Source organism: Bufo gargarizans, chromosome 3, assembly GCF_014858855.1.
Source record: "Bufo gargarizans isolate SCDJY-AF-19 chromosome 3, ASM1485885v1, whole genome shotgun sequence".
Classification (NCBI taxonomy): domain Eukaryota; kingdom Metazoa; phylum Chordata; class Amphibia; order Anura; family Bufonidae; genus Bufo; species Bufo gargarizans.
The window spans coordinates 556,972,647-556,985,233 of NC_058082.1; the positions used below are offsets into that span (position 1 = coordinate 556,972,647).

At 42.7% G+C, this 12,587-nt stretch overlaps 1 protein-coding gene across 1 annotated transcript; it reads right to left on the reverse strand.

The window, feature by feature from the left end:
* Positions 1–571: 571 nt before the first annotated feature.
* Positions 572–5,884, reverse strand: LOC122931818 (hyphal wall protein 2-like). The gene is made up of 2 exons (XM_044285874.1): positions 5,769–5,884; positions 572–2,600 (listed from the first exon to the last, which is right to left on the reverse strand). The coding sequence occupies exons 1-2, from the start codon at positions 5,882–5,884 to the stop codon at positions 572–574; spliced, it is 2,145 nt and encodes a 714-aa protein (XP_044141809.1).
* Between the last annotated feature and the right edge of the window lie 6,703 nt (positions 5,885–12,587).

The window sequence follows — 12,587 nt, forward strand, 5'->3', positions numbered from 1 at the left end:
GGAGGTACTGTGACGCTCGGCTGCCGGTGACGTATCTGGAGGTACTGTGACGCTCAGCTGCCGGTGACGTATCTGGAGGTACTGTGACGCTCGGCTGCCGGTGACGTATCTGGAGGAACTGTGACGCTCAGCTGCCGGTGACGTATCTGGAGGTACTGTGACGCTCGGCTGCCGTTGATGTATCTGGAGGTACTGTGACGCTCGGCTGCCGGTGACGTATCTGGAGGTACTGTGACGCTCAGCTGCCGTTGATGTATCTGGAGGTAATGTGACGCTCGGCTGCCGGTGACGTATCTGGAGGTACTGTGACGCTCGGCTGCCGGTGACGTATCTGGAGGTACTGTGACGCTCAGCTGCCGATGACGTATCTGGAGGTACTGTGACGCTCGGCTGCCGTTGATGTATCTGGAGGTACTGTGACGCTCGGCTGCCGATGTCGTATCTGGAGGTACTGTGACGCTCGACTGACGTTGATGTATCTCGAGGTACTGTGACGCTCGGCTGCCGTTGATGTATCTGGAGGTACTGTGACGCTCAGTTGCCGGTGACTTATCTGGAGGTAATGTGATGCTCAGCTGCCGTTGATGTATCTGGAGGTACTGTGATGCTCGGCTGCCGGTGACGTATCTGGAGGTACTGTGACGCTCCGCTGCCGGTGACGTATCTGGAGGTACTGTGATGCTCGGCTGCCGTTGATGTATCTGGAGGTACTGTGACGCTCGGCTGCCGATGTCGTATCTGGAGGTACTGTGACGCTCGACTGCCGTTGATGTATCTCGAGGTACTGTGACGCTCGGCTGCCGTTGATGTATCTGGAGGTACTGTGACGCTCGGCTGCCGTTGATGTATCTGGAGGTACTGTGACGCTCAGCTGCCGGTGACGTATCTGGAGGTACTGTGACGCTCGGCTGTCGGTGAAGTATCTGGAGGTACTGTGACGCTCGGCTGCCGATGTCGTATCTGGAGGTACTGTGACGCTCGGCTGCCGTTGATGTATCTGGAGGTACTGTGATGCTCGGCTGCCGTTGATGTATTTGGAGGTACTGTGACGCTCGGCTGCCAGTGACGTATCTGGAGGTACTGTGACGCTCGGCTGCCGTTGATGTATCTGGAGGTACTGTGACGCTCGGCTGCCGGTGACGTATCTGGAGGTACTGTGACGCTCGGCTGCCGGTGACGTATCTGAAGGTACTGTGACGCTCGGCTGCTGGTGACGTATCTGGAGGTACTGTGACGCTCGGCTGCCGGTGACGTATCTGGAGGTACTGTGACGCTCGGCTGCCGGTGACGTATCTGGAGGTACTGTGACGCGCTCGGCTGCCGTTGATGTATCTCGAGGTACTGTGACGCTCGGCTGCCAGTGACGTATCTGGAGGTACTGTGACGCTCGGCTGCCGGTGACGTATCTGGAGGTACTGTGACGCGTTCGGCTGCTGGTGACGTATCTGGAGGTACTGTGACGCTCGGCTGCTAATGTCGTATCTGGAGGTACTATGACACGCTCGGCTGCTGGTGACGTATCTGGAGGTACTGTGACACTCGGCTGCCGATGACGTATCTGGAGGTACTGTGACGCTTGGCTGCCATTGATGTATCTGGAGGTACTGTGACGCTCGGCTGCCGTTGATGTATCTGGAGGTACTGTGACGCTCGGCTGCCGTTGATGTATCTGGAGGTACTGTGACGCTCGGCTGCCGTTGATGTATCTTGAGGTACTGTGACGCTCGGCTGCCGGTGACGTATCTGGAGGTACTGTGACGCGCTCGGCTGCCGTTGATGTATCTGGAAGTACTGTGACGCTCGGCTGCCGGTGACGTATCTGGAGGTACTGTGACGCGCTCGGCTGCTGGTGACGTATCTGAAGGTACTGTGACGCTCGGCTGCTAATGTCGTATCTGGAGGTACTGTGACGCTCAGCTGCCGTTGATGTATCTGGAGGTACTGTGACGCTCGGCTGCCGTTGATGTATCTGGAGGTACTGTGACGCTCGGCTGCCGGTGACGTATCTGGAGGTACTGTGACGCTCGGCTGCCGGTGACGTATCTGGAGGTACTGTGACGCTCGGCTGCCGTTGATGTATCTGGAGGTACTGTGACACTCGGCTGCCGGTGATGTATCTGGAGGTACTGTAACGCTCGGCTGCCAGTGACGTATCTGGAGGTACTGTGACGCTCGGCTGCCGTTGATGTATCTGGAGGTAATGTGACGCTCGGCTGCCGTTGATGTATCTGGAGGTAATGTGACGCTCGGCTGCCGTTGATGTATCTGGAGGTACTGTGACGCTCGGCTGCCGTTGATGTATCTGGAGGTACTGTGACGCTCGACTGCCGGTGATGTATCTGGAGGTACTGTGACGCTCGGCTGCCGGTGACGTATCTGGAGGTACTGTGACGCTCGGCTGCCGGTGACGTATCTGGAGGTACTGTGACGCTCGGCTGCCGTTGATGTATCTGGAGGTACTGTGACGCTCGGCTGCCGGTGACGTATCTGGAGGTACTGTGACGCTCGGCTGCCGGTGACGTATCTGGAGGTACTGTGACGCTCGGCTGCCGGTGACGTATCTGGAGGTACTGTGACGCGCTCGGCTGCTGGTGACGTATCTGGAATTTATTTACAATGTGAAATGATGGCGAGCATGAATCCTTACAAAATATTTTTTGTATTTTATTTCCCAGCGGTCGCTAAATGAGTTGAGATTTGTCTAGCCTGCTGCAGTGAACCAGAGCACACGGCGTATACTGTAGGCAGCCGGCGGCTTTGCTGGGGCCGGTGCAGCATTCTGGGTTTTGTCGAGGGATCATTCTGGCCTTTTGCTCAGTGAGACGGCAGAACTGGTTTTGTCATTTATATACTTCTAGCTTTGTTGTGCTTAGGGGGATTACTGAGCAGCAAGTACATAAAACTACAGGTAACGCACTGTGATACTGGCATGAGTGGAGCCAAATGATAAACTCAACTCAGCTCCATACTTATCCACATAGGTGTAACCCTTAGGCTCCATTCACATTATAACATGTGCTACCTTTGTATGCAATACCATGGACGACTGTGATATTCCATACCTATTTTTTGCAGTATACTGACATATACTGAACAGATCCATTGAGTGTGGACTATCATGTAGACTATCATGTGGATTATTATCTGGACTATCATGTAGGCTATTATCTGGACTTTTGTGGGCTATCATATGGACTATCATGTGGACTATCATCTGAACTATCATATAGACTATCATGTGGGCTAGTATCGGGACTATCGTGGGCTATCATGTGGACTATTATCTGGACTATTATCTGAACTATCATATGGACTATAATGTTGACTATTATCTGGACTATCATGTGGACTATCATGTCGGCTATTAACTGGACTATCGTGGGCTATCATGTGGACTATTATCTGGACTATCATCTGAACTATCATATGGACTATCATGTGGGCTATTATCTGGACTGTCATGTGAACTATCATGTCGGCTATTATCTGGACTATTGTGGGCTATCATGTGGACTATTTTCTGAACTATCATATAGACTATCATGTGGGCTATTATCTGGACTGTCATGTGGGCTATCATGTGGACTATTATCTGGACTATCATGTGAACTATCATGTCAACTATTATCTGGACTATCGTGGGCTATCATGTGGACTATTATCTGGACTATCATCTGAACTATCATATGGACTATCATATGGGCTATTTTGTGAGCTATTATGTGCGCCATTTTCTACACTATTGTGGACTATCATGTGGATTATTATGTAGGCTATCATGTGGAGTATTATGTGGACTATCATGAGGACTATTATGTGGGCTATCATATGGACTATCATGTGCGTCATTATCTGCACTATTGTGGACTATCATGTGGATTATTATGTGGGCTATCATGTGGATTATTATGTGGGCTATCATGTGGATTATTATGTGGGCTATCATGTGGATTATTATGTGGGCTATCATGTGAACTATCATGTGGGCATTCCTTTATATTCAGGAGTCAAGACACGCAGGCAGATGTCTATGGGAGTAACATACACACCAATGACAAGCATGGAGAGAGGAATAACAGAGGAACGGCAAAATCTGGAGTTCTAAGACTAAAGTATATTCCAGAATTGCAATTTCAAGGAGAATATACAGTAAGTAGTTCCTAAAACCGGCATCTTGTTTCAGAAGTTGTTACACATCCTCAGAAGACCTCACAGGCCAAGACAAGTAGGTAACCCGTGCCAAAGCTTATGACGACCCGCGCTTGTCTATCAATGGGTGCATGCACATTTGCTTTGCAGCATGCTTCACTATTTTCCCCAGTAAAATGATGGGTCAGGAGGCATCTTTGGCATTTCCATCAGTCTATTCCTATGATGAAGCAACTGAAATGATTAGTGGAGGTGAAGTGGATATGTGAATGAACCTTAAACTAGGGGTTTGAAATCCATCAGGTTGAACCCTCAGAAAGAAAGTTCAAGGGGTTCAGGTGAATAAGGAACCTAGTAACCACAATTCCCCCAGACCATGAGAAAAAAAAAACATGCAATATGGTCCCCAAAACATGCAAAGGTTCATGTGATTGACGCACATAACGCGTCATAACCATCGTATGACACAGTATCACTCTTGATAGGCTGTAATCTCCATCAGAACCACTGGGTGATGACACAGATACATACAGGATATACATCTTGTGACAGAGTATCACTTTAGATAGGCTGCAATTCCCATCTGAACCACTGGGTGGCCACAAAGGTACATATAGGATAGACATGCCTTGGCAAGGTATCACCCTTGACAGGATGCACTTCCATCATCACCACTGGGTGGCTACATACAGCATAGACATCTTGTGACAGAGTATCACAATATCCCATTGTTTTGAAGAACTAGAGACACACCTATAAGAACATGTCCAACAAGGAGGACAGGAAAAGAAGGACACAATTGTATATATGTGTAGTGTTGAGCACGAATATTCGAATCGCTAATTTTTATCGCGAATATCGCCACTTTGAGAATTTGCGAATATTTAGAATATAGTGCTATATATTCGTATTTGCAAATAGTGTTGATCGCAAATATTCTAATTGCTAATTAATCTCAAATTTATTGCGAATTTATCGCGAATATCGGCACTTAGCAACATCCCTAACAACCAATAGGAAAGTTTACTACCCCTTAGTGTTGATCACAAATATTATATATTACATTGCCGATTTTTGCAATCAAGAAAATAATGACTGGAGATCACAAATTCTTGAATTTGCGAATTTATGGTGAATATTCACCCAAAAATTTACTAAATATCGCAAATTGGAATATTGCCTATGCCGCTCATCACTTTATATGTGTATAAAGCACTGGCCAGACTAGTATCTGTCACTGAGGCTGAAGGCGGTGACGTTCCATTGTCACTGGAGAGATCGGTGGCTGTTCTTGAAAACAAGAAGTCTGTAGCTGTTTCCATTAGAAATGATGATTAAAAAAAAAAGTTTTGCATTAATTAGAGAAGAAAACACGCGAGCCTTTCAAAGCATTCTAGTGCTTAAATGGATTCATCCTCCCACTCAGCCTGTATGCTACGGTATTATTCACAGTCCATCTGGTGGCTGCATTGACAAAGCTGCTACGGTATTTTCTCCATGAACGGCTCACAGGGCGTGATTACCTTATTAAGGCTCCAAAAAAAACCTAAAAATATGAAAGAAGACAGAGCAGGAAACGTGTCAAACTATCACATCCGTCAACCTCAGTGAGAACCCACCGGCTGCTCTCCACAAATGGAAAAGAACAACGTTTCTGTGATTCATTATCCCGAGTGTGAGAGTCCTGGAACTTGGGACTTGGAGGAATGGTCCTATTTCCTCTGGTTGGCACCATTTGGTAGACTGATTTGGTGTTTGCCAAAATTATATACAGTCTTTGTGGATTGCTTTAGTAATATCTGTTTCATGGAAAGCTAGGTGACAGTAACAATACTCAGAGGGAGCCTCAGACAGTTATAATGTTTCCTATGATTCCACCTGGATCCCAATGGACCGAAACTCCCCAATCTTGGCCAAAGAGCAAGGTACGCATGGCCCACCCCTTGTAATGTCTCTTATCAGAGATGCACAGATATGTCCTTCATTAACTTTCATCCTGGTTCAACATATACCAAGATATGTGGCAGGAGATGACCTGCATTGATTTTGTGATACTCTGTCAGGAGATGTTAATGCTATATGTGTCTACATGCTGCCATTCAGTGGCTGTGATGTGAATTGCAGCCTGCCAAGTGTTCGATGGCATTTAGTACTATTGTATTGACTTTGTTTCATGAGTACTTGTCACTAATCAATTCAAGGTGGACACTGTATGTCCTCTAAGCTAGTCTAAGGTTCAGAGCTTAAGGAATCTCTGGTTCTTTCCCTTTAACACTCACAAAGAAGCATGGACTTGTCAGGCTGCCTCCCACAGAATACCTAGTGCCAGAACTAATGCAGCAGTAGTGTGGTCTGGAACGTCATGAAGGATCATCGCCAGGAAAGCAGTCTTAATAAGGGTGAGACAAGAGAGTAGTCAGGAACAAGGCCAAGTGTCCAAGACTAGAGTAAAACAACAGAAACAATGAAAATAATCCCAAGAGTGAGGCTGGAGATATATCCAGATAAAAGGCAAGGTCTGGATGAAGGAAGCATGGACCTTAATGTATTGTAAGTGAACATCATCATCTAGCCTCAGTTATGGAAGAGCATCTGCAAGAAAGGGTTAATACATTCACATGAGATGTTATTCCCTCCTAAAAGAAAGGTGTGATATGTAATTGTACCGCAACACTCCAGACGTTTATGGGGTGAGATAAATTAGCTTAGACTGTGGCCTTCGAACAGGTCGGAAGAAGTTAGGAAAAAAGCTAAATGCCTCTCACGTTTCCCTCCTGCCCCCTCGTGAACTTTGATAAAAGGATAAATGAGGTGAATTTAACTTGCGTCCAGTGGCATTTACACATCAGTCTGAAAACACATTAAAGTCCAATTTCTTAAACGTCGCTAACAAAATAATTTGTGGCACCGCAGACATGCTCCTGCACTCCAATCAGAGGAGTCACAACTGATCAGTCATTCTAGAGGTTTCAATAAAGTCACATAATAAGTCTGTTTATTCCTAAGTAAGATTAGACCCCCCCAACCCCACCCACAACTTAAAAGAGACTACTATAATACTGTCTCCTATGTATAAGAATATAACTACTATAATACTGTCCCCTATAAACAAGAATATAACTACTATAATACTGCTCCTATGTACAAGAATATAACTACTATAATACTGTTCCCTATGTACAAGAATATAACTACTATAATACTGCTCCTATGTACAAGAATATAACTACTATAATACTGCTCCTATGTACAAGAATATAACTGCTATAATACTGCTCCTATGTACAAGAATATAACTGCTATAATACTGCTCCTATGTACAAGAATATAACTCATATGATACTGCTCCTATGTACAGTAATATAACTACTATAATACTGTCTCCTATGTATAAGAGTATAACTACTATAATACTGTCTCCTATGTATAAGAATATAACTACTATAATACTGTCCCCTATATACAAGAATATAACTACTATAATACTGCTCCTATGTACAATAATATAACTACTATAATACTGCTCCTATGTACAAGTATATAACTCCTACAATACTGCCTCCTATGTACAAAAATATAACTACTATAATACTGCTCCTATGTACAATAATATAACTACTGTAATACTGTCCCCTATATACAAGAATATAACTACTATAACACTGCTCCTATGTAAAAGGATATAACTACTATAATACTGCTCCTATGTACAAGAATATAACTACTATAATACTGCCTCCTATGTACAAGAATATAACTACTATTATACTGCCCCTATGTACAAGAATATAACTACTATAATACTTCTCCTATGTACAAGATTTTAACAACTATAATACTGCTCCTATGTACAAGAATATAACTACTATAATACTGCCTCCTATGTACAAGAATATAACTACTATAATACTGCCTCCTATGTACAAGAATATAACTACTATAATACTGCCTCCTATGTACAAGAATATAACTACTATAATACTGCTCCTATGTACAAGAATATAACTACTATAATACTGCTCCTATACACAAGAATATAACTACTATAATACTGCTCCTATGTACAAGAATATAACTACTATAATACTCCCCCTATGTACAAGAATATAACTACTATAATACTGCCTCTTATGTACAAGAATATAACTACTATAATATTGCTCCTATGTACAATAATATAACTACTGTAATACTGTCCCCTATATACAAGAATATAACTACTATAATACTGATCCTATGTACAAGAATATAACTACTATAATACTGCTCAAATGTACAAGAATTTAACTACTATAATACTGCTCCTATGTGCAAGAATATAACTATTATAATACTGCCTCCTATGTACAAGAATATAACTACTATAATACTGCTCCTATGTACAAGAATATAACTACTATAATACTGCTCCTATGTACAAGAATATAACTACTATAATACTGCCTCCTATGTACAGGAATATAACTACTATAATACTGCCTCCTATGTACAATAATATAATTACTATAATACTGCCTCCTATGTACACTAATATAACTACTATAATACTGCCTCCTATGTACAGGAATATAACTACTATAATACTGCTCCTATGTACAAGAATATAACTACTATAATACTGCCTCCTATGTACAATAATATAACTACTATAATACTGCTCCTATGTACAAGAATATAACTATTATAATACTGCTTCTATGTACAAGAATATAACTACTATAATACTGCTCCTATGTACAAGAATATAACTACTATAATACTGCCTCCTATGTACAATAATATAACTACTATAATACTGCTCCTATGTACAAGAATATAACTATTATAATACTGCTTCTATGTACAAGAATATAACTACTATAATACTGCCTCCTATGTACAAGAATATAACTACTATAATACTGCTTCTATGTACAAGAATATAACTACTATAATACTGCTCCTATGTACAGGAATATAACTACTATAATACTGCTCCTATGTACAAGAATATAACTATTATAATACTGCCCCCTTACGCATAAGAATATGAGCACAAACCAACATTAGAATGACCGCATTGGGCTAAGTTATTCTCCTGCACAGGAGATGATAGGGCAGGAATACATTGGGGATCCATTATGTGGTGGATGTAGGAGACCACAGTGCAATTCTCCAGGGTAAGAGGGTTAATAAACAGAAGCTCGGCTCTTACTTACTAATTTATTGTCATTTGTTTGATTTAAGGCTAATTGGCTTATGGAAATAATTGATTAATAAACCATCTGTACACTACGCATCCTCGTATAATGTTTGTCTTGCATGCAGTATTCATATTGCATCCTCTATTACACCGTAGGCATAGATTGGCTCTCTTAGACTTTATGTACAGTACCGTACACAAACTGAATGAATTTTGATTAGTTTGGCTGCACCAGGATCATCCTTGGACTTTGTCCGGGTTTCTACAATTTATAATACTGTACCATGGGAGATGTCATGACAACTACTATGGACAAGGTATAAACTGTCAATGGTTGTCAGACAGCCAGACTTTCTTCCCAGAGAAGTCATGTCCCCCATGTGATGATCCATGCTTCTTTAAAGATACAGATGTAGCAAGCATTGCAAGATTTAAATTGGTTCTATACATTTTAAACAAAAGTTTCTGTATTCAGCAATCTCCTGAGCTCCCTCTTGTGGTGGCTGTATATATCTGTTTGTAGTAATCTCCTGAGCTCCCTCTAGTGGTGGATGTATATATCTGTATGTAGTAATCTCCTGAGCTCCCTCTAGTGATGGCTGTATATATCTGTATGTAGTAATCTCCTGCGCTCCCTCTAATGGTGGCTGTATATATCTGTATGTAGTAATCTCCTGCGCTCCCTCTAGTGGTGGCTGTATATAACTGTATGTAGTAATCCCCTGAGCTCCCTCTAGTGGTGGTTGTATATATCTGTATGTAGTATCTCCTGAGCTCCCTCTAGTGGTGGCTGTATATATCTGTATGTAATAATCTCCTGAGCTCCCTCTAGTGGTGGCTGTATATATCTGTATGTAGTAATCTCCTTAGCTCCATCTAGTGGTGGCTGTATATATCTGTATGTAGTAATCTCCTGAGCTCCCTCTAGTGGTGGCTGTATATATTTGTATGCAGTAATCTCCTGAGCTCCCTCTAGTGGTGGCTGTATATATCTGTATTTAGTCATCTTGCAAGCTCCCTCTAGTAACATAGAAACATAGAATGTGTCGGCGAATAAGAACCATTTGGCTGATCTAGTCTTCCCAATATACTGAATACTATAAATAGCCCCTGGCCCTATCTTATATGAAGGATGGCCTTATGCCTATCCCATGCATGCTTAAACTCCTTCACTGTATTTGCAGCTACCAGTTCTGCAGGAAGGCTATTCCATGCATCCACTACTCTCTCAGTAAAGTTTTGCTCCTTACGCCCCTGACGAATCCAAAGGAGCGAAACCCGGGTCGGGCTGTAAGAGGACATGGGAGTTTTATCTATTTATATTTTATGCGATTTTAAAAGAAGTTTTGTGAGTATAATAAATCCATTTACCGTATATTTACCTGTGACTTACGATACTTCACTATGGTGAGGAAATTCTGCCATGCATAGGATTACCACCACAGCGAAGATACAAAACAGAGAAAGGACAACAAATCCTTATTTCACCTGATGTGCCTTTATCCCACTTGTCCCTCTAGTAGTGACTGTATATAACTGTATGCAGAATCTCCTGAGCTCCCTCTAGTGTGACTGTATATATCTGCATACAGTAATCTCCAGAGCTCCCTCTAGTGGTGGCTGTATACATCTGTATGTAGTAATCTCCTGAGCTCCCTCTAGTGGTGGCTGTATTTATCTGTATGTCGTAATCTCCTGAGCTCCTTCTAGTGGTGGCTGTAGATATCTGTATGCAGTAATCTCCAGAGCTCCCTCTAGTGGTGGCTGTATATATCTGTATGTAGTAATCTCCTGAGCTCCTTCTAGTGTTGGCTGTATGTATCTGTAAGCTGTAATCTCCTGAGCTCCCTCTAGTGGTGGCTGTATATATCTGTATGCAGTAATCTCCTTAGCTCCCTCTACTGGTGGCTGTACAGACGTGGACAAAATTGTTGGTACCCTTTGGTCAATGAAAGAAAAAGTCACAATGGTCACAGAAATAACTTTAATCTGACAAAAGTAATAATAAATTAAAATTCTATAAATGTTAACCAATGAAAGTCAGACATTGTTTTTCAACCATGCTTCAACAGAATTATGTAAAAAAATAAACTCATGAAACAGGCATGGACAAAAATGATGGTACCCCTAACTTAATATTTTGTTGCGCAACCTTTTGAGGCAATCACTGCAATCAAACGCTTCCTGTAACTGTCAATGAGACATCTGCACCTCTCAGCAGGTATTTTGGCCCACTCCTCATGAGCAAACTGCTCCAGTTGTGTCCGGTTTGAAGGGTGCCTTTTCCAGACTGCATGTTTCAGCTCCTTCCAAAGATGCTCAATAGGATTGAGGTCAGGGCTCATAGAAGGCCACTTTAGAATAGTCCAATTTTTTCCTCTTAGCCATTCTTGGGTGTTTTTAGCGGTGTGTTTTGGGTCATTGTCCTGTTGCAAGACCCATGACCTGCGACTGAGACCAAGCTTTCTGACACTGGCTAGTACATTTCTCTCTAGAATTCCTTGATAGTCTTGAGATTTCATTGTACCCTGCACAGATTCAAGACACCCTGTGCCAGACGCAGCAAAGCAGCCCCAGAACATAACAGAGCCTCCTCCATGTTTCACAGTAGGGACAGTGTTCTTTTCTTGATATGCTTCATTTTTTCGTCTGTGAACATACAGCTGATGTGCCTTGGCAAAAACTTCGATTTTTGTCTCATCTGTCCACAGGACATTCTCCCAGAAGCTTTGTGGCTTGTCAACATGTAGTTTGGCATATTCCAGTCTTGCTTTTTTATGATTCGTTTTCAACAATGGTGTCTTCCTTGGTCGTCTCCCATGTAGTCCACTTTGGCTCAAACAACGACGGATGGTGCGATCTGACACTGATGTTCCTTGAGCATGAAGTTCACCTTGAATCTCTTTAGAAGTCTTTCTAGGCTCTTTTGTTACCATTCGGATTATCCGTCTCTTAGATTTGTCATCAATTTTCCTCCTGCGGCCACGTCCAGGGAGGTTGGCTACAGTCCCATGGATCTTAAACTTATGAATAATATGTGCAACTGTACTCACAGGAACATCTAGTTGCTTGGAGATGGTCTTATAGCCTTTACCTTTAACATGCTTGTCTATAATTTTCTTTCTGATCTCTTGAGACAGCTCTTTCCTTTGCTTCCTCTGGTCCATGTCGAGTGTGGTACACACCATATCACCAAACAACACAGTGATTACCTGGAGCCATATATATAGGCCCAATGGCTGATTACAAGGTTGTA